Genomic DNA, 23,003 nt, shown 5'->3' on the forward strand with positions numbered 1-23,003 from the left:
CTGTAAGTCATTTTATTGGAACCTCTGTTCATTTGTTTACATATTATATGTGGCTGCTCTTGTGTTGCAGTGGCAGGGCCGAGTAGTTGCAACACAGACTGCGTGGCTGGCAAAGGCTAAGATATTTACCATCTGGCCTTTTACAGAAAAAGTTTGCTGACCTCTGAGCTCAACAGTGTGTCTCAACCTTTCTATATCAGCACACAAAGAGCTTCCTCACTTTTTTTCAAGGCGGCATAATATTTTGTTGTATGGCTGCAGTATAACATTTTTAATCAGGCCCTTTTAATGGATATTTAGGTCATTTTTGACTTTTTTTTTTTGTTGCTTAAGACAAGATCTCACTATGTTGCCCAGGCTGAACTCAAGTGATCCTCTCTCCTCAGCCCCCAGACTAACAGGCTACAGCTGTGATTCAACACACCTGGCTAATTTCTAACTTTTTTGCTGCTGCAAATAATGGTGCAATGAATAAGCTAGTACTTAGCTCATTTTCCACATGTGTGATTATATTTACAGAATGAAGCCTGGAAGTGGAATTGCTCAATCAAAGCCTGTGTGCATTGATAATGTTTATAGCTATTGTCAAATTGCCCTCTGTGGAGGTTGTACCAACTGACATTCTCACCAATGTTATGAAAGTGCCCATTTTGCCCTACCTTTGCCAGCAGAGTATTTTAAGCCTTCTGATATTTATCAATCTGCCAGGTTAAAAAAAGGTAGCCCAGGGTAGTTTACTTTGCATGTCTTTTATTCTGACGCATTGCATGTTCTCCCATGAATTTACGAGGCGTGTGCTCCTTCCTCAGCTGGCAGTTTACTGTCCTGGTCTGAGGATCTTCTGGGGACTGGTCTTTCTTGCTGACTCTTTTGTGTCATTTTCACAAACAAGCTTTTGAGGAAAAAAAGTCTTAAGGACAAACACATGCTGGCAATTAGCGCCATCGACATTCCAGATATCGGGGCTGGGAAGGCAAGGTGAGACCTGCTGGGTGTCATCGTTCTGCTCTGAACTAGGAAGACTGACTTTCAGAGGGTTCTCGGTGTCCTCTTCCTCCACAGCGCTCCTGTTGACACAAACAGCCTCATGTTCCTCCAGCTTTTTGATGGGGACCACGTGGCAGGCGTTGTATTTGCAGGTGGCCATCTTTTTGGCTTTCTTGGGGTTCTTTCTCCTGCATGATGCCAGGTGGTACTGGAATCTGCTGAGTGGGATTCGGTGGTGAGGATCGTAAGGGCAAATTTCAAAGGCTTCTGGCTCCATGAGAAATTCTTCTTGAAGCAGGGTATCTCACTGCTCAGAGTCTAACGGAAATGCTTCTTGTGGAGAAGCCCTTTTGTAAGAAGGATGGAGTTGTCCTCTGCCCAGTTTTGGCCCTTGGGATTCTGTAGGTGACGGTCTTAACTTGTGGTCTGTTCTCTAGGACCATGAGTGGTGGATTAGAAGAGAGATGAGGAGCTGCCAAAAGCAGCTACACAGAGAACAGAGTTAGCAAATGGCACCCGAGACAGAACTATATATAGCAGATGCAAGAGCCAAAAACCCACAGCCGCTTGACTCAGGGATATACTATGATGTCAAGCTGCAGTCACCGGTGGTCACAATGGGCAGCCTAAGTCATCAGGAAGAGGCTATTGTGCACTGCTTGGGAGGGGTGGATGGCTTTGGGGAATGCTGCCATCTAAAATTGTTCCTGGATGTATGTTGTGACTTAAGTCTTTCAACTGTATGTACTTGTTTTTTGTTTTTTGTTTTTTTTTGAGACAGAGTCTCGCTCTGTCACCGGGCTGGAGTGCAGTGGTGCGATCTCGGCCCACTGCAACCTCCGCCTCCCAGGTTCAAGTGATTCTCCTGCCACAGGCTCCCGAGTAGCTGGAATTACAGGTGCCCGCCATCACGCCTGGCTAATTTTTTGTATTTTTAGTAGAGACGGGTTTCACCATGTTGGCCAGGCTGGTCTTGAACTCCTGACCTCAGGTGATCCACCCGCCTCAGCCTCCCAAGATGCTAGGATGATAGGTGTGAGCCCCTGCGCTTGGCCAGGGCTAGTTTTTGGATGTGATTCTCAGGGCTGTCTTTCTTTACCCTTTTGCTCTGCTGAGGCCCACAGCAGCCTAGTCTCCTTGGGGGTGGGGGAAGGGTTTAAATCTATCCATATATCCCAGAAGGTGAAGCCTTTTGGTGTTCCAGCTTAACATGGGAAACATTTCCTATAAAACGCCCCATCTTAGGTCGACCCTGCTGTTGTCCCTCACGGAACTGGACCAAAGTCTGAATGGATGCAATTGACACATATCTCAGGGTGTTAGTGGTTTTGGTCCTCTGACATTCTATTTACCTGTCTGGTGTTAGGTAGGATTTCTTCTAAAAATTGGCCTGGAGCTCCTTCCCACCCCCCACCCTGTTAAATTGTTTCTCAAGATCTGAGTGACAGTAGAGAAATACCATATTCCTGAATAGGACGACTCAAAATCATAAATGAATATTCTCTGTAAACTAACTTATATAAATTACATAGTCACCCTAAATTAATACATAAATATAATGCAATTCCAAATAATTTTTGTAGCTTTATTTTATGTGCTGATATCTGATAGAGCAAGTCTCTGCTTGTTATTAGTTTTCCCCCCGAAAGCCTTGACTATCTTCAAGGATTTGTTATTCTAGATCATGTGTCAACAAACTATGGGCCCATGATTCAAATCCAGGTGGCTATCTGCTTTTGTAAATAAAGTTTTATTGAAGCACAGCCACACCCATTTGTTTATATATTGTCCATTGGCTGCTTTTGAGCTAGATTTGAGTAGTTGCAACAGAATCCAGATGACCCAGAAACCTCTAATGTTTTCTGTCTGGCCCATTATAGAAAAAGCTCACCCATCCTATTCTTGGTGGTGGTTAAGGAAGCTGACTGTATTCATATTCTACCTCCTGCCACTTACCAGCCACGTGACCTTGGGGAAGATGTGTGTGTGTGTGGTTCCTGGTATTTACTAAGCTCTATTGATGGTGTCTTTTCAGGTAGGCTTCGTAGTTTTCTTTCTATTTTTTGCACGTTAAAAAAATTTAATCTATGATGCTTTATGGTTTTTTCTTTTTCTTTTTTTTTGTCATTGTAAATGACACTTTTTCTGTCTCTCCACATCCTGGCTATGGTGTCAGCCTTTTTTGAGGCTTGAAGTGATTGGCTTTGTCTACATTGTTACATAATTGCAACTGGTCATACATGTGGGATGTCTTGTTACTATCATATGATATGCAGACAATTTAGCAACATGACACTCACTGATGTCATAGTAAGAAATTGTAATGGGAACCCAGGTACAGACAAAAGATTAGACAAAGGATTCTAAAAAAAGGCATCTTTCATGACTACGCCATTTATTCTGGGTGTGCCAGTCAGGATAGGCATGGTTAGGCTGCAATAACATACAGTGCCAAAACTTCAGTAGCTTAAAATAACGAAAGCTTATGAGTCACTTTCATGTCTAAAGCAGGTCTCTGGGTTGGGGAGGGGTAGTGGGGATCTGCTCCTTGTGGTTAATGGAGCCAGGCTGATGGAGCCTCCATAGCAACACTTGCTTCCTTCTAGAAGAAGGAAGGGGATGTGGGGAGTCATGTGCAAGCTTCCACCAGGAAATGATGAACATCACTTCCGCTACTGTTTCATTGTTCAAAGTAAGTCCTACCTGACTTCAAAGAGCAAGGAGGTACGGTCTTTCCACATGCCCAGAAGGAGGAGAATAGGAACTTTGGGGAGTCCTGAGGGCTTCCACAGTCTGCCCTTCTCGTCATCAGCATTCATTTCTCTTTTCTCCACACACGGAGCATATTCTTCCCCATGGGAGAAAACCCAAAGTCCTAGCTCAGAGTGGGGGATCAATGGCTTGCTCAGTGCTCTCCTGGGGCTTCTTGAGATCTTGAGATCTGGCTCTTACCCCAGACCAGTGGAATTCTAGTGCCTCAAACCAAGCTGGCTCCTATGAGGAATGTGAGGCCAAGAAGTTGTGTTCCCTATACCCCAATCCACTCACCCTAGGGATAGCACCTGGTTTTCTCTGCTGAGTGTCCTTGGTAAACTGTACCTTCCATATCATGCATGTAACACAGAGCCCATTTTCTTCAAGCCCACAGCCCACTATTAAAGGAAATATGGTGGGGTGCAGTGGCTCACTCCTGTAATCCCAGCACTTTGGGAGGCTGAGGTGGGCAGATTGCTTGAGCCCACGAGTTCGAGACCAGCCTGGGCAACATGGCAAAACCGCATCTCTACAAAAAATACAAAAATTAGCCTGCTGTGGTGGTGCATGCCTGTAGTTCCAGCTACTCGGGAGGATGAGGTGGGAGGATCGCTTGGGAAGTTGAGGCTACAGTGAGCCTAAATTGTGTTACTGCACTCCAGCCTGGGCAGCAGAGTGAGACCCTGTCTCAAAAAATATATTAAAATAATTTTTTTTTTTGAGATGGAGTCTCGCACTGTCGCCCGGGCTGGAGTACCGTGGTGCAATCTCCGCTCACTGCAAGCTCTGCCTCCTGGGTTCACACCATTCTCCTGCCTCAGCTTCCTGAGTAGCTGAGACTACAGGCACCTGCCACCACGCCTGGCTAATTTTTTGTATTTTTAGTAGAGATGGGGTTTCACCGTGTTAGCCAGGATGGTCTCCATCTCCTGACCTCGTGATTTGCCCACCTCGGCCTCCCAAAGTGCGGGGATTACAGGTATAAGCCACTACGTCCGGCCTAAAATAATATTTTTTAAAAGGAACTATAGTGTTGTCCTTACTGGGAGTTAACAGGGAGTTCAGTATCTGCTCTTCCACACCCCCAAGCCTGGTGCAGTGTCTGCCGATGATGCTGATAGCAATCTTCTTTCTTTTTGGGATACAGTCCCTCTCTGTCACCCAGGCTGGAGTGCAGTGGCAAGATTTGGGCTCACTCCATCTCAAACTCCTGAGCTCAAGTGATCCTCCCACCTCAGCTTCCTGACTGCTGGGACTCACAGGTGCAAACCATGATACTCGGCTAATTTTTTTATTTGTTGTAGAGATAGGGTCTCTCTATGTTGCTCAGGCTAGTCTTGAACTCCTGTGCTCAAGTGATCCTCGCACTTTGGCCTCCCAAAGGTCTGGGAATTAAAGGCGTGAGCCACCATGCCCGGCTGACAGTGACTTTTTAATCACTGTCTTTTTCATGCTCCCGACCAGAGGTGGCCCCGGCTGGAGTCTTCAGGCTTCTGTAATTCTGGTTGTCTTTGATCATTTGTGGTTTATTGTCCTTGAAAAATTATTTGCAAGGGTTTCACAAAGCCTAGGTTACATGTGCCTGGCTGAGAGAGGCTTTGCAATTCTGCATATGGAGATCGCAATGAAAGCACTGTATCCATCATTGAAATCCACTTAATAAGGAGTAAGACATTGTTGCAGGTTTCTTTGTGGCCACGCACCTATTAGTGTGGCAGGCTGAGATTCAGTCCATTATGGGGAGAGGGAAGGCTAGGGTTGTTTGTGCTTCTTTTTTTTTTTTTGAGATGGAGTCTCACTCTGTTGCCAGGGCTGGAGTGCAGTGGTGTGATCTTGGCTGACTGCAACCTCTGCCTCTCGGGTTCAAGCAATTCTCCTGTCTCAGCCTCCTGAGTAGCTGGGATTACAGGCGCCTGCCACTATGCCCAGCTAATTTTTTGTATTTTTAGTAGAGATGGGGTTTCACCGTGTTGGCCAGGCTGGTCTCGAACTCCTGACCTCGTGATTCGCCCGCCTCGGTCTCCCAAAGTGCTGGGATTACAGGCGTGAGCCACTGCGCCTGGCTGTTTGTGCTTCTAATGGACATCTTGAATGGTCCTCAAGCCTGCAGCCTCCTCCTGGCACCTGCTCTGAGCCTGGGACCTGAGAGGTTGCTCACCATGGCAAACCAAGAGGAGCTAGGGATGTACACACATCTGTCTGTGAGAAACTTTTCAACCCTGTCTGTGCATGTGTGACCAGCGCTGCAAGTAAGATTGGACCTGCTTTCCTCTCACTCCCCTCCCTGCTGATCTTCATCCTGAGAGATGCTGCCAACAGATGGTAACACAGGCATGGAGAGGAGAAGGTCACAGAGCGTGCAGAAACAGTGTTTTCTGAAAATGAGAAATGGCATGTCCTGGTTAGCTGAGTCAGCAATTATCATTATGGGGTGGGATGCTGCCAAAGGAGGATTAGTCATCATGAATCTGAAGTCTCCAGGCGAGGAGAGAGTCTGACGTCATCAAGGCCAGCTTCTCTCCCAGGGCCGGCATGACCCCCAGAACATCCCTGGAGGATGGTCAGACAGCGATGGGGAGCTCACTACCTCTCCAGACAGTTCAGTTGTTAGGTTGTACACCGAGCTGACTGCCTCCTCATACCCTGTAGCCGTTAGTGTCAACACTGTGCCCTCTGCCCCAGGCACCTCCTTCAGGTTAAAGGAGATCCTAAGCATGCTAAACTCAAGCTGTGTGTACGTGGCGTTAGTATGGGCGGCCGCTCCATTTCTGGCTCCTTGAATCTCCCTGCCATGTCCAGGAGACAGGTGTGGACAGCACAGGTAGCCCCCATGGGCTTTTGAGCTCTGGCCCAGGGCTTCTCCACGCTGGACGTCTCTGTGGGCCACCCCTTACCCAAGGGCTCCTCTGGTCTCAGCCGTCTGGGCACCTGCCAACTCCTTTGACTCAAGGACCTTATTTAGAAAACTCTCTTCATGTAGTGACAATGAATGTAGCACCATGTAGCATTTCTCAAACTATAATGTGGCCAGGAATCGCTTGGGTTCTGGTTAAAATGCCCGACTGGGTGAAGTTTGGTTGTCTTTGTCGGGTTCCATGTCACAGCTATGCTAGATTTGTAAACTGAATCAGAGCACATTCTCTTTTTTGTTTCCTGGATGGTTTAAACAGCCTACAAACATTCTTTGAAAGTCTGAGAGAACTTGTCTGCTAAACTCTCTGACCCACACCCTTTTGGGAAATAGTCCTCTGTCAGTTTTAAAGTTGATTCCATGGTTTTTTACTTCTCTTGGCAGTTCTCATTTTTCTAGAAAAGTATGCTGTTGTGGATTGAATTGCGTCCCTCTCAAATTCATATGTTGAAGCCTGTGACCCCCAAATATCTGAGACGAGTCTCAGTCGATTTAGAAAGTTTCTTTTGCCAAAATTAAGGATGTCCCCGTGACACAGCCTCAGGAGGTCCTGACGACATGTGCCCAAGCTGGTCGGGGCTCAGCTTGGTTTTATACATTTTAGGGAGACATGAGACGTCAATCAGTATATGTAAGATGTACATTAATTCCATCCGGAAAGGCGGGACAACTGGAAACAAAGATGGGACAACAACAAAGGTAGGGAGGGGGCTTCCAGGTCATAGGCAGATAAAAGACAAACAGTTGCATTCTTCTGCATTTTGGATTAGTCCTTCCAAAGGAAGCAATCAGATAGGCATTTATCTCAGTGAGCAGAGGGAAGACTTTGAATAGAATGAGGCAGATTTGCCCTGACCAGTTCCCAGCTTGACTTTTCCCTTTAGCTTAGTGATTTTGGGGTCCCAAGATTTATTTTTCCTTTCACAAGCCTTAACCCTCAGTGTGACTGATTTTGGAGACAGGGCCTTGAAGGATGCAATTAAGCTTAAATGAGGTTGTAAGGATGAGGCCCTGATCTGATAGGACTGGTGTCCCTAGGAGAAGAGGAGGAGACACTAGAGCTCTCTCTACTCCTGCACAGAGGAAAGGCCAGGTGTGCACAGAGCAAAAAAGGCTGATATCAGCAAGCCAAGAAGAAAGGCCTTACCTTTCCCTGCTGGCACCTTGATCTTGGACTTGCAGCCTCCAGAACTGTGAGAAAGAAATTTCTGTTGTTTAAGCCACCCAGTCTGTAGTATTTCCTTAGGGCAGCCCGAGCTGAGGAAGACACATGTGTTCTCTACTGAACTCTCCCAGCTGACTAGCACACTGCATGCATTTAATACTCTTCTAATCTGAAACCTCTCCTCTGTGTCTTTGATTACATTTCCTTGACTTCTCTAATGCGTTTTTGCGTTCTCTTTTGCTCAGTTGCTTCCTACTCCCTCCTCCCCTCCGCCACCACCCCCCACCCTCCGCCAACCGTTTCTTTTGAGACGGAGTCTCGCTCTGTCACCCAGGCTGGAGTGCAGTGGTGCGATCTTGGCTCACTGCAACCTCCACTTCCCGGATTCCAGCGATTCTCCCATCTCAGCCTCCTGAGTACCTGGGATTACAGGCGCCTGCCACCACGCCTGGCTGACTTTTGTATTTTTAGTAGAGACGGGGTTTTGCCATGTCGGCCAGGCTGGTTTCAAAGTCCTGACCTCAGATGATCCACCCGTCTCGGCCTCCCAAAGTGCTGGGATTACAGGCGTGAGCCACCGCGCCCAGCCGTGTGCCCCCTCCCTTTATTGGGCTTCCACAAGGCTGGGTGTCCTACGGCTGTTTACAAGAAACCGAGTCTTTGATTTATCAGTTCTGTGGATTTTTATGTTTTCTATTTCATTAGTTTTTATCTGTATTTCTGCTTCTCTCCCTGGGTTTATCGTGTTGCTTATTTTCTAGCTCCTTAAGTTGGATGCTTCATTTGCCTTCAGTCTTCCTTGTTGAATAACAGAAACATTTGGAGCTATGGGGAGTACTTCGGTTTCATTCCCTAAGTATCGCTACGTGGAGTTCCAATTGTCATGATGTTCTGAATGGCCCATAACTGCAGTTTTGTTCCTTTCTTTGATTCAAGTTATTTAGGCATAAATTTCCAAGTGATTTCATTTTTTTGTTGTTGTTGTCTATCCTTTTGTTTTTAATTTCTGTTTTTATTGCACGGTGGATAGATAATGTGGCCTGAGAAAACGATGGCTTGTTAGTGCCTGTGAGGTGTTTTTGGTGGCCTAAAATGTCATCAGTTTTGGTCACTTTCTTACAGATGTTTGAATTAAATGTCTTCCCTGTTTATACCTATTTATTAAATGACGCTTGTTTTTCCAAGCTGGCATTGCTTGGAATGTGAGTCCTATAAGCTGCTCTGGGGATTGTCACACTGTACCTTCTCCTGGGGAATCTCAGTGGACATCAGCACAGATCCAAGAAGGCCTTAAGGAAAAGCCAGCCGTGAACCTTTGCTTCACTCAGTGTCTCCCAGGTGCAGCCTTTTCTCCTTAGCACCTATCGCCGCCTCTACCAGCTAGTTTCCTGTGGAACTAGTTGAGGAAACTCTGTTTTAAGGTTTTCTCCTATTTCTTGGGGAGTAACTATTTGTTAAGGGTCATCAGTACTCATTTCTCAGGTATAATCTCACTCTGCCTCACCAAGGCTAGAGTGCAGTGGCGCAATCTCGGCTCACTACAGCCTCTGCCTCCCGGGTTCAAGCGATTCTTCTTCCTCAGCCTCCCGAGTAACTGGGTTTACAGGTGCCCACCACCACACCCAGCTAATTTTTGTATTTTTAGTAGAGATGGGGTTTCACCATGTTGGCCAGGCTGGTCTCGAATCCTGACCTCAGGTGATCCACCTGCCTTGGCCTCCCAAAGTGCTGGGATTACAGGCTGTGCCTGGCTCCTCTTTGCTTTTAGAGTCCCCAGTGTCTATTGTTCCCAAATGTGTGGACACACATTTAGTAAAAGTGGGAGTGGGTTTTGTAAACCTAAAAGTATTTGAGACAGGTATCAATCAATTGAGAAGTTTATTTTGCCAAAGTTAAGGACATGCCCAGAAGAACAGAACACAGAATCACAGAAACCGTCTGTGCCTTTCTACAAAGATGATTTTGAGGGTGTCAGTATTTAAAGGGGAAAGCAGACTGGAGAGCAACGAGGGAGGCTGTGGTCGTATTACTGAATTCACATGTTGCAAGAGAAAAGGAGTAGGTGGGGGAATCGTCAATTATGTATTCATCTAGCACTCAGTAAATTGGCACTTTAAGTAACATAAGGTGAACCAGAGTAATTGGAGATATCTGGCGTTTTATCTCTACCTATCTGCTTAGGCACAAAAGGGAAGGCGGTTTCTCGCATGACTCAGCTTTCAGCTTAATTTTTTTCCTTTGGGTAGAGTGAATTGGAGTCCCAAGTTTTATTTTCCTTTCACAGTTTAGGAAGTTGGGAGAGGTGGGTTCGCCTGGGAACTCATAGTGGGACCTGCACTCTGAATTCCTTGAAAGAAAGAGGAGAAAAATGAAGGGAAAAAAAAAACAAAACAAGGTGGGGAGGTGGTGGAGGGAGAGAGGGAATGGTTGGTGCTTTGGCCAGCCTGAGTTTCCCCAGCTGCTCCTTGTTTAGGCAGGAGAGACAGGCAAACCGCAGAGCACTTGTGAGTTCCCACGGGAGCCCCTGCGCCCTGTGGGTCTGTCTCAGCATTGTCTTACGTGCTGGGGATATCCCAGCTCCCAGCTTCCTGGAAGGCTGTTGTGTTAACCACGTTAACACTTTGTGTGGGGCTCAGCACTTGTGAGTGCCCGTTTAGTTCTCAGAGGCGCCCTGTGCGGAGCCAGGTAATGCCTACCACGTCCTAAAATGCACTGCGTGCCCCACTGTGCCCCACTGGAGGTATGTGAGTGATATTTCATGGTGTTTTGGTGGACAGTTTTAATTTCGGTAATTACATATTGATATGGTTTGGGTTTGTGTCCCTGCCCAAATCTCATGTCAAATTGGAGGAGGGCCCTAGTGGGAGGGAGGTGGTTGGATCATGGAGGTGGATTTCCCCCTTGCGTTCTCATGGTAGTGAGTGAGTTCTCATGAGATCTGATGGCTTAAAAGTGTGTGGTACTTCCCCCTTCGTACTCTCTCTCTCCGGCTCTGCTATTGTGAAGATGTACCTGCTTCCCCTCTGCCTTCTGCCATGATTGTAAGTTTCCTCAGGCCTTTCAGCCATGCTTCCTGTACAGTCTGGGCAACTGTGAGTCAGTTAAACCTCTTTTCTTTCTTTCTTTCTTTTTTTTTTTTTTTTTGAGACGGAGTTTCGCTCTTGTTGCCCAGGCTGGAGTGCAATGTCACAATCTGGGGTCACTGCAACCTCCGCCTTCCGGGTTCAAGTGATCTCCTGCATCAGCCTCCCGAGTAGCTGGGATTACAGGCATGTGCCACCACGCCTGGCTAATTTTTTTTTTTTTTTGTATTTTTAGTAGAGACGGGGTTTCTCCATGTTGGTCAGGCTGGTCTGGAACTCCCGACCTCAGGTGATCCGCCCGTGTCGGCCCCCTAAAATGCTGAGATTACAGGCGTGAGCCACTACGCCTGGCCTAAACCTCTTTTCTTTATAAATTACCCAGTCTCAGGTAGTTCTTTATAGCAGTGTGAGACTTGACTAATACACATGTGTTTTAATGCATCTTAGCAGGGCTGATCATAAACATATTTGACAACTGAATGGCACAGGCATCAACGAATCAGAACGGATGCTAGCAGTAAATAGCCATGAATGTCTCTGGGACTCATAACTGAACTGAAAGTAGCTCAATTTTCCCCACCCGCCTGGTGATTGGGGTGCTCATAGTCCCCCAAGAGTGGGTTCCTGCTGTTTTCACCACACCACCCTGGCCTCCAGAAATCCACTCCGAGCTCTGAGCTTCCATACAGGGAGCTCAGGGGAGGGTAGGGAAGAAGAAAGGAGGGTGGGGGGGGGGGAGGGCTGCTGCCTGGAGCTGCCTCTCACACAGGACCCCCTGGATGGTCACTCCGTTTCTGGGATATTTAACCCCTGAAACTGTCCCCTGAGCAGCTGTGTCACCCCTGACCTGCTGCTCAGTGTCACCCCCTCTTTTATTTTAAGAAACAGAGTCTTACTCTGTTGCCCAGGCAGGAGTGCAGTGGTGCAATCATAGCTAACTACAGCCTCAAACTCCTGAGCTTAAGCAATCCTCCTGCCTCAAGCAACCCTCCTGAGTAGCTGGGACTACAGATGCATGCCACCATGCCTGGCTAATTTTTAAATGATATTTTGTAGAGAAAAGATCTTGCTATGTTGCTCAGGCTGGTCTCAGATTTCTGGGCTCAACCAATCCTCTTGCCTTGACCTCCCAAAGTGTTGGGATTATAGGCGTGAGCCGCTGTGCCTAGCCTCATCTCTCCTATTTTCAGGTGTGCCTTTGTAAATTACTTGTATTTCACTGGTTACTTTTTGTTTCTATAACATGTTTTGTTGTGACACATAAAATGCAGGAAAAAATGCATAAAGCTCATATGTGCGGGTTAACACAGGACTGTAAAAATATCCTACACAAAGAAGGAGAACTGGGTTCCCTGGGGCCCCCACCATCTCTTCCCATGACAGCCTCCTGACCCCCAGAGAAAAGCACTATCCCTTTTTTTTTTTTTTTTTTTTTTTGAGATGGAGTCTCACTCTGTCACCCAGGCTGGAGTGCGGTGGCACAATCTCAGCTCACTGTAACCTCTGCCTCCTGGGTTCAAGCGATTCTTCTGCCTCAGCCTCCCGAGTAGCTGGGACTACAGGCATGCACCACTACGCTGGGCTAATTTTTGTATTTTTAGTAGAGATGGGGTTTCACCATCTTGGTCACGAAGGTCTCAATATTCTGACCTCAAGTGATCCGCCCACCTCGGCCTCCCAAAGTGCTGGGATTTACAGGCGTGAGCCACTGCGCCTGGCTATCCTAATTTTTATAACGCTAATTTCTTTGCTGTTCTTTATAGTTTCACCACTTAGGAAAGCCCTTGTTTGTTTTTGTTTGTAAAATGGCAGTCTTTTTATTTATGAAAATCTTGGTAATCCTGGTTTTGTTTTCATCCCCTCCCCACCATGTCCCCTCCTCTCCCCCAGACCACCATTTATGGCAAGTGAAATCCACCCCTGTTTACTGTGGGTATTCATTTCTCTCTTAACATGAATTGTAATACATAAATACGTTTATTAAAAATTTTTTTTTTTGAGACAGGGTCTTGCTCTGTTGCCCAAGTTGAAGTGCAGTGGGTGATCATAGCTCCCTGCAGCCTCCAACTCTTGGGCTCAAGTGATCCATCCTCCTGCCTCAGCCCTCTGAGTAGCTGGGACTACAGGCGACAGCCACCACCACACCCGGCAATTCAGAGAAAAATTAAGTAAAGAATAGCGTGTATAAATGAGATGGGCAAGATGATGAAGGTGGTACCCAAAGAACTGAAGTTTGGGAAACGTTGATTATGTTCCATTTATGAAGAAAAAAAAAGGCTTGGGGTGGTCTCTGGAGGGTCAGGGACTGGAACCCAGGTGCGCTGACCTAGGCCGACGTGGGCCACCAGGACACCACGGCCCTTGGGGCGCCCGCGGCCGGTGTTCCTTCAGGGAGCCCAGAGGCTGCAGTGCCGCTATGCACCACCAGAGGGCAGCACGGCCCCGGTTTGCGGCACCCGGCCACTTCCCACGCAGGCGGCCTAGGGTGGCGCTGGGCGGCTCTCCCTGGGGATTTGGGTTTGCCTGGACTCACCTTAGTCCAGAGATCCTCAAACGAGCTCTGGGACACACTCCCTTCTAAATTACCTGGGTGCTTGTTAACAGTGTAGAGTTTGGGCCCTCCTGGACCCGCAGAATCAGCATCCCTGAAGCTCCAGGTGTGTGGTGTGGGAGCTATGGGGTTTGGACAGTGGGGTGCTGGTCAGGGGAGTTTTGAGAACACTGCTCCAGGGAGGTGGGTACTGTCTCCCAGGGTCAGAGTTTGGGGGTGATGTGTGTGTGTGTGCGGAGGATTATCACACACACCGAGAGGGATTGCCGGTCGGAGGCCTGGGCTTGCATTTGGGCCCAACTCTTACTTGGATGGGTGGCAAATTCTTCATTAAGCATTTTGCATCTACCCACCCTCCATCTGACCACCCATCCATCCATCATCCATAAATATGTGATAGCTAAACCCTTACTATGTGTCCTTTTTGTGTGTGGAGATATAGTGGTGGGCAACACAGACACCATCCCTGTCCTCCTAGAATTCATGCTTGTGTGGAGGAGCCAGATAGTAGCAAATAATCCCTTAAATATAAAATTACATGTTAGGCTGAGCGCAGTGGCTCACACTTGTAATTGCAACACTTTGGGAGGCCAAGGTGGGAGGGTTGCTTGAGGCCAGGAGTTTAAGACCAGCCTGGGCAATATAGCAAGACCCCATCTTTACAAAAAATTTAAAATAAAATTACAATGTATAGTAGCTGCCTTGAAGGAGGAGGGATTCATAGGGTGCTGTGTGGATGAAAAGAGCTCTAGGAACCTGAGGATGTGAAGGATTCTTCCCTTAGGAAATTATGCTTGAATTGAGATCTGAGGGCGAGAAGGAGTGAACCAGGTGGAGTCAGAGGGAAGAGTGTTTCAGACAGAGGAATCTCATGTGCAAAGGCCCTGAGGTGGAAATGAGCTCACTGTCTTGGCAGAACAGTGTGGTTGGAGCAGGGAGGAAGAGAGGGACTGGCTGGACCTGGGGTATGGGCAGTAGACAAGGACCAGTACCCTCAGGTTCTCAAATTTCCCATCTTCAAATGGGGGCAACAAGAGAACCATCTATCTTGCAGAGAGGATAAAATGTAATGATAAGTCCAAAGCATCTGATGTAGTGCCTGGTACACAGTTGGTGTCAAGATTGGGGCTGGGGGTGGATCTGAGCAGAGGGTACAGCCTGGTTAGAGAGCTGTGGGGAAGCACTGGGCAACTGCGGGGACCAGAGCTGTCTTGGCTGCCTGCAGGGACCAGCTGAGAAGCGTGTTTAACCACGGTGAACATTACCGTTGGCATCGCTCTCTTGTTGAAAGCAAAGTGAAATTGGAGAACATACTGTTGTCTTGAACTAGGCCAAGATGACTAATTATTAGACTCACTTTTGAAAGGTTACCATATACAGACATGCGATGAGGTGGAGAGAGGAGAGTTTGGAAATCTGATTCATTCTGAAACCCCAATAGATGGAACTCTTGCTCAGTTTCTGAGCATAATGACTGTGAGCATTCAGTTTAACTCAGCTGTCACCACAGGCATGGTGCAAAACAAAATGTTTTGCATCAGCTCCTTGGAGTGTCATGGGGCAGCTCATGGCAGCCCTGGCGAGATCTCTGCTAGATGGTGAAGGGTGTGCAATGTGGGTGCTGGTATTGGGGAATTGAGGGGACGCCAGACCTCAAATCTGGGATCTGAGTCTGAGGGATGACTTTGCCACAAGTGGACCATGTGGCTTAGGTTAACTTCCTCCTTTCTTTGGGCCTTAGTTTCCTCATCTGGAAAATGAAGGGCTAGACGAGATGCTCTCCAAGAACTTCTCTAGTTTTGTTGTTCTATGGCCTTCGCTGGTGGTGTGACTTTGGATGTTACCTTCAGCTCCTGGGTTTTAGTTTTCTTTTGAACATTTTAGAGTTCCCCAAGAGTGTCGGTTTATTTCACTCCCCATTTGCTGCCCCCACCATTGAAGTCTAGTGATTCTAAATCTCCTTCTCCAGACTCCATTGAGAACAAATCACCCTAGTTCCTTGCCCTGTGGGTCAGTGGTTTAATCTGGGGATGCGTGAGTCCCTTGGTCTGTCTGGAGATGCATAAATCCACTGTGGCCCGATGTGGGGATTCCAAGTCCTTGAGGTCTAATCTGGGGATGCATGTGGTCCAGTACTCACAGACCCAAGGGGGCCTGAAGGCACCTGGACACTTCAGGAAGTCCCGTCTCTGGGACTTGCAAGGGAACATTCGTGAAGCTGGTATCAGGGCTGAACGTGGATTGGGGCTTTCTAAGGGCCAAGTGCAGGCACTCATTTCCTTTTCACATTATTCCCACCTCTGAGGGGCAGAGGGGCTAAGTAATTTTCCCAAGGCCACACAGGGAGCAAGGGGCAGAGGTGGCATGTGTGCCCAAGCCTATTTGATTCAAACTGTTGTTGACTTTGGAAACTGACCCCACCATCTCATTTATTTCTGACAACAAATACGTCCATTAACAGGTATCAAGCCTTAGAGGCTTCATAGCAAAACAGAGTGGAGACCTGGTAGGTAAGCAGGCAGCTTCCAGATTTCTCCACCCAGCCCCCACTTCCTGGCCGGGAACTGGAGACTGGGAAGTTCCGTTGCCCATATAGCTGCGTGACTTTTCATTTGCCCGTTCCTGTGGTCAGACTCAGTGGTGTGAGACCTTCCTGTGGTCGAGCCGAGTGATGCAAGAATGTCGCTGTGTAGGGCTGTGGTCCTACACCGTCCACTTTATTGGTTGTCTAAGGCATCTTCAATGGTAAAATGGGAAAGGCATAGTTTTTGTCCTGAACGTTGTCCTTAGACCTAAGCCAGACTTGATCAGATGCCACATGGGGCGTATCCTCCTGAGCATCCCACGTCTACTGCCTGCCTTGGATGTCTGACATCAAGTATGTAAGTGCTTGTGTCTGGGCCTGAACTTCACTCCAAACAGTGGGGTTGGCCGCAGGTCAGTTACCCATGTGAGATTATAGTGCCCTGACTGGTTATTCTTTTTTTTTTCCTTGAGACAGGGTCTAGCTCGGTTGCCCAGGCTGCCGTGCAGTGGTGTGATTGCTCTGCCTCCTGGGCTCAAGCCATCCCCCCACCTCAGCCTCCTGAGTAGCTGGAACTACAGGCATGCACCACTGTTCTGGCTAACTTTTGCATTTTAGTAGAGATGGGGTTTTGCCATGTTGGCCAGGCTGGTCTTGAACTCATGGCCTCAAGTGATCCACCCACCTTGGCCTCCCAAAGTGATGAGATTATAGGCATGAGCCACTGCGCCTGGCCACCTGACTGGTTATTCTTATCAAAATGAAAACAGAAGTGAAATTGAACATAAGCCACCATTAATTATCATCAGTAATGTATTTAAGAATATAAGGCATAATTTAAAGTCACACTAAAATAAATATAAATGGCTTGACACAAGTAAACATTCTTGCTCAACCCTTGACACCCTGTAGGGATGGATCTGAAGATCCCCTAGACATATGAATATGATTTTTCAAATTATTATTATTACAATTTTTTAGAGACAGGGTCTCACTCTGTTGCCCAGGCTGGAGTACAGTGGTGTGATCACGGCTCACTCCTGGGCTTGAACTCCTGGGCTCCAGAGATCGTCTGTATTCATCTGTTCTCGCACTGCTGTAAAGAAATACCTGAGACTGGGTAATTTATAAAGAAAAGAGGTTTAATTGCCACATGATTCTGCAGGCAATACAGATGCTGGCATCTGCTTGGCTTCTGAGGAGGCCTCAGAAAGCTTCCAATCATGGTGGAAGTGAAGGAGAAGCACACGCATCGCATGGCCAGAGTAGGAGTGAGTGGAAAATGGGGCACTGCTACACACTTTTTTTTTTTTTTTTTTTTTTTGAGATGGAGTCTCGCTCTGTCACCCAGGCTGGAGTGCAGTGGGGCGTTGTCGGCTCACTGCAAGTTCCACCTCCTGGGTTCACGCCATTCTCCTGCCTCAGCCTCCTGAGTAGCTGGGACTACAGGCGCACGCCACCACACCCAGCTAATTTTTTGTATTTTTTAGTAGAGATGGGATTTCACCGTGTTAGCCAGGATAGTCTCGATCTCCTGACCTCGTGATCCGCTCGCCTGGGCCTCCCAAAGTGCTGGGATTACAGGCATGAGCCACCGCGTCCGGCCTGCTACACATTTTTAAACAGCCAGATCTTGCAATAACTCACTCACTCACTCAACAATAACAGTACCAAGGGGATGTTGTTAAACCATTTGTGAAGGACCACCCTCATGATCTAGTCACCTGCTACCAGGCCCCACCTCCAAGCCCAGGGATTATAATTCAACATGCTATTTAGGCGGGGACACAGATCCAAACAATATCCTCCTCTCACATAGCTGGGACTACAGGTGTGCGCCACCAAGCTCGGCCTCTGGTTTTTCAAATGATATCCCAAATCAGAGCACCTCTCAACACTTCCACTTTGCTACTTTTATTCAAGCCACTAGCCAACGACGTGGGTTATGACAGAAACAGAAGCCTCCTCGCTCCTTTCCTCCTCCAAACTTACTCACCTTGTAGGTGACTCTCTGTGCTGTGGGATCTGTTAAGGCTTGAGTCAGATGGCGAAGTCTCTGCTCAAGGCCCTCCGATGGTTTCCCTTCCACCAGGAGTCGAAGCCGAAGTTCTTACCGGGGCCTCCATGACCTCACTGGGTCTGCCCTGGTCCTTCTCTGGGCTCATCTCCTGCTGTTCTGCTTTTGCTCACCTCGTTCCAGCGTCTCTGGCCTCCGCGCTATTCCTTCAGGCACATTTCCGCTGCGTGCTTTTGCGCTTGCTTTTCCCTCTACCTGGAGAGCTCTTGCCCCAGATATCCATGAGGCTCCCTCTCTCCCCTCCTTCTGGTTTCTGCTCCATTCTCTCCATCCCAGAGAGGCTCTTCTTGACCTCTCTATCTAAAATATCAGCTTCCTGCAATAAAATATCAGCTTCCTTCACTCTTTATTCTTTTTCCCTCTTAATTTTTTGTTATATCTCCACCTGACATGTATTTGTTGATTCTTTCCCCACTAGAATATAAGCTCCACAAAAGCCGCATCTCTGCTCCTCTCCCTGCTACATCCTTAGAGTCAAGCCTAGTGCCTGACCACATCAGTGACATTGGTTGAATTGAATGAAGGATCAATAAAGGAATAAACTGAGGTTGGGCACGGTGGCTCACGCCTGTAACCCCAGCACTTTGGGAGGCCGAGGCAGGTGGATCACCTGAGGTCAGGAGTTCGAGACCAGCCTGAACAATATGGTGAAACCTCGTCTGTATGAAAAATACAAAAATTAGCTGGGCATAGTGGGGTATGCCTGTAATACCAGGTACTCTGGAGGCTGAGATGGGAAAATCGCTTGAACCCAGGCGGTGGAGGTTGCAGTGAACCAAGATCGTACCACTGCACTCCAGCCTGGGCAACAGAGTGAGACTCCATCTCAAAAGGAATAAACGGAGCTTTCTGTGGTAAGTATCTTTGCTCATGGCAGGAGCCTCACTGACAGTTTCCTGAGTCACACTTTCCGGTTTCTGTGTTGCGTGTACGTTGAAGTCATTCCAATGGTGGATCTGAGCCTCAGGATAATTGGATATCGCTTTTCAGTATGTAGTTCCACATCATTGTTTTTTTGGATGTCTTTAATTTTTCTTCACTTCTTCTTCTGTCCCATCACCAACATTGGGAGCAGTTGGATTTATTTTAGGGCCCTTTCTCACAAAAAGCAAAGTTTCATCACTTTGTGGGAGTAGCTGGGGACACATAGGACCAAGACAGAGGAGCAGAGCCGTGCTGAGAGGCCCTGGCGGTGGCTGCCTCTCTCGCTGGCTAAGGGACTCAGCTTCAGCACCTGCCCCCAGTTCTGCAGTGCACGAGTTGAACCCATCCCTCAGTGAAATAACGAATGATCCCAATCATAGTCCTTGAGGACTGCTTACAAGTGATTCATGTTGAACTCAAGAATGCCAAGGAATCTTGTGTGTTTATCTGCTCCATCTCTGCTTTAACCTCGATGTCCTCCCGGCTCTAGTGGCTTCATCGTGTTCTCAACTTTGTGTACTCATGGTTCTAGAATCCCAACCCCTGGATTCCTGCTAAGGCTCAGTCTCTTGCTAGGAGGAAAGATATCTTATCAGATGTTAGGTGTGAGATGTTGGAGGCTGTGTTTGGTCTCCCAGCATTCTTGTGAGCGAAGGGCTTTTAGCCACATTCTCTCTGTCCCTTGATTTCTCTCTCACTTTGTGGGAAAGTAGACAGCGGGACCATCACCCCGGTTCAGGATTGAAAACTCAGATGTTTAACTTTCCAAACTCATGATGGGTTTCTCTCCTTGGCATGTGGTCTCCTTTATTTGAGCTGTATGTGTTGAGGACCTACTGTGTGCACTAGGGCACTCCATGGGTATGGGGAGGAGCAAGACAGAACCCTTGTCCCTCAAGACTGGAATCCAGAAAAGGGTGGGGATGGGTGTGGCAACAGCTCTGGAGTAGGAAGAGGGACATGGGTAAGAGAGGAGAGAGCTGTGACTCCAGCTGCAGTGGGGTCAGGGAAGGACTTATTGTTTTCATAAAAATAGCACAGATGAAGGCTGGGCATAGTGGTGGCTCATGCTTGGTAATCCCAGTACTTTGGGAGGCCAAGGTGGGTGGACTGCTTGAGATCAGGAGTTCAAGATCAGCCTGGGCAACATGGCGAAACCCCATCTCTCCAAAAACAAAAACAAAAAAAAAAACCCAAACAAAAAAATTAGCTAGGCATGGTAGAACGCACCTGTTGTCCCAGCTACCCAGGAGGCTGAGGTGGGAGGATCACTTGAGCCCAAGCGGCAGAGGTTGCAGTGAGCCGAGATTGTACCACTGCACTCCAGCCTGGGCAACAGAGCCAGATTCTGTCTCAAAAAAAAAAGAAAAAAAAAAGCCCAGACGCCTTGAAAGGCAAAAAATTTAGAAAAGATACAATAGATAAAACAAAAGACCTCCCAAGTTTCCTCCCTGCAAAACCATCATTCAAGCTATGTTTCTATGTGGAGTCTCTACGTGGAGAGACAGATAGGCCTACTTTTATAAAATGGGATACTTTTGAAAGTAAAAGTTATTAGAGGTAATTTTACTTAACATAAACAGAAGACAAGGAAACAAAACCAAAGGAATCTGAATCTTAAACAAATATTACATTATCACCAATGGAATTGGTTCCTAAAAGATCCCTCTAAGTTTTTTTTTTTTCTTTTTTTGAGATGGAGTTTCACTATTTTTGCCCAGGCTGGAGTGCAATGGTGAGATCTCAGCTCACTGCAACCTCTGCCTTCCGGGTTCAAGCGATTCTTCTGCTTCAGCCTACTGAGTAGCTGGGATTACAGGTGCGCACCACCATGCCCGGCTAATTTTTGTATTTTTAGTAGAGACGGGGTTTCACCATGTTGGCCAGGCTGGTCTTGAGCTCCTGACCTCCAGTAATCCACCTGCCTTGGCCTCCCAAAGTGCTGGGATTACAGGCATGAGCCACCGCGCCTGGTCAAGATCCCTCTAAATTTTACAAGAGATTAGGAAAAACATTGTGATTGGAGTTACATAGTTTTTTCAAATCTTTAAATTTTATTATAAGCACAATTAACAATGGTATTCTTCTCAGATAAAATACTTAAATTAATCCAATGGTGGGATTTTTGAGAGTAATGTGAATTTGTTCATCATTAACTCAGAAGACAGGCATATTCTATGAAAAGTCTGTAACCAAGTTTTCCATTTGTATTAGTCCATTTTCATGCTGCTGATAAAGACATACCTGAGACTGGGCAATTTACAAAAAAAAAAAAAAAAGGTTTAATGGACTCACAGTTCCACGTGGTTGGGGAGGCCTCACAATCATGGCAGAAGGTGAAAGTCACATCTCACGTGGCGGCAGACAAGAGAACAGAAATTGTGCAGGGAAACTCCCCTTTATAAAACCATCAGATCTCATGAGACTTATTCACTATCACGAGACTAGCACGGGAAAGATGCACTCCCATGATTCAATTACCTCCTACCAGGTCCCTCCCACAACATGTGGGAATTGTGGGAGCTACAATTCAAGATGAGATTTGGGTGGGGACACAGCCAAACCATATCACCATTCTTGTCCTTTTCTCATGCACCCTTCACAGATGTGCACACTTAGTGCTCTGAGTTCTGAATAAGCTTAGCCATGTGTCCATCAAGATGTGGAGTGGCTCCATCATCCCCAACAGTCTCTGCCCTGATGGGCTCCTCCTTCCTCACTTGGACCCTGGCAATCACTGATCTGCCTTCTGTACCTGTAGATTTGCCTTTTCCAGAAAATCACATAATTAGAAGATAATCTATATCAGTCCATTCTCACACTGCTATAAACATACTACCTGAAGGCTGGGCACCTGTAATCCCAGCACTTTGGGAAGCCAAGGTGGGTGGATCACGAGGTCAGGAGTTTGAGACCAGCTTGACCAACGTGGTGAAACCCCATCTCTACTAAAAATACAAAAATTAGCTGGGTGTGATGGTGCACTCCTGTAATCCCAGCTACACAGGAGGCTGAGGCAGGAGAATTGCTTGAACTCGGGAGGTGGAGGTTGCAGTTAGCCAAGATCATGCCACTGCACTCCAGCCTTGGTGACAGACCGAGACTCTGTCTCAAAAAAAAAAAAAAAAAAAAAAAAACTACCTGAGACTGGGTAATTTATAAACAAAAGAGGCTTAATAGACTCACAGTTCCACATGGCAGGGGAGGCCATAGAAACTTACAATCATGGCAGAAGGTGAAGGGGAAGCAATGCAAATCTTAATTCTAATGTTTTCATCACAGTATCTCATACCTATTATTGGCTGTGTGTGGTGTTCCTGTTCAAGTCTCTGGCTTCAACATCTGCAGGGAGTAGACTTCCCACCTGCTGGGGGTGGGGAGCACCATTACCCGGCTGTGCAGGCTCATAAAAGGAGGTCTGGGTTCTAAATGCTCATCAAACAGACTCTCAGCCAGTTCTGTTTTCAGCCTCTCTTGCACCCCACCTTTCAGAGGGATTCTGGTTGTTGATGCAGGGTTTTGTGGCTCAAATAGATTTTCTGTTCTCAGGTTCTTTACCCTGCAGGCACACATAGGACTTAACTTTCTCTCATTTGCTGGGCCAATTACCAATCATTCATTCACTTTTTAATCTTCCAAATTTTGATGACATCTTTTTTTTTTTTTTTGAGTCAGAGTCTTGCTCTGTCGCCAGGCTGGAGTGCAGTGGCGCAATCTTGGCTCACTGCAACCTCCACCTCCCAGGTTCAAGCAATTCTCCTGCCTCAGCCTCTCTAGTAGCTGGAATTACAGGCATGCACCACCATGCCCAGCTAATATTTGTATTTTTAGTAGAGACAGGATTTCACCATGTTGGCCAGGCTGGTCTGGAACTCCTGACCTCAAGTGATCCACTTGCTTTGGCCTCCCAAAGTGCTGAGATTACAGGTGTGAGCCACCATACCTGGCTCTGATTGCTTTCATATCTTTGTTTTTCTTAATATCTATTATCTGTCTATTCATAATTCCATTTTCAGCAGGGTCTCTT

The 23,003-nt window shown here is 47.2% G+C and overlaps 1 protein-coding gene across 1 annotated transcript; it reads right to left on the minus strand.

Moving 5' to 3' along the window:
- Window positions 1-733: 733 nt before the first annotated feature.
- GTSF1L (gametocyte specific factor 1 like) lies at window positions 734-1,585 on the minus strand. Its single transcript, XM_054467303.2, has one exon. The coding sequence runs from the start codon at window positions 1,262-1,264 to the stop codon at window positions 818-820; it is 447 nt and encodes a 148-aa protein (XP_054323278.1). The 5' UTR covers window positions 1,265-1,585; the 3' UTR covers window positions 734-817.
- Window positions 1,586-23,003: the final 21,418 nt, after the last annotated feature.

The sequence above is a fragment of the Pongo pygmaeus genome, chromosome 21, assembly GCF_028885625.2.
Source record: "Pongo pygmaeus isolate AG05252 chromosome 21, NHGRI_mPonPyg2-v2.0_pri, whole genome shotgun sequence".
NCBI classification, from domain to species: domain Eukaryota; kingdom Metazoa; phylum Chordata; class Mammalia; order Primates; family Hominidae; genus Pongo; species Pongo pygmaeus.

Excerpts from the sequence above, each read along its gene's own strand:
- GTSF1L (XM_054467303.2), bottom strand. The coding sequence starts at position 1,264 with ATGGAGCCAGAAGCCTTTGAAATTTGCCCTTACGATCCTCACCACCGA.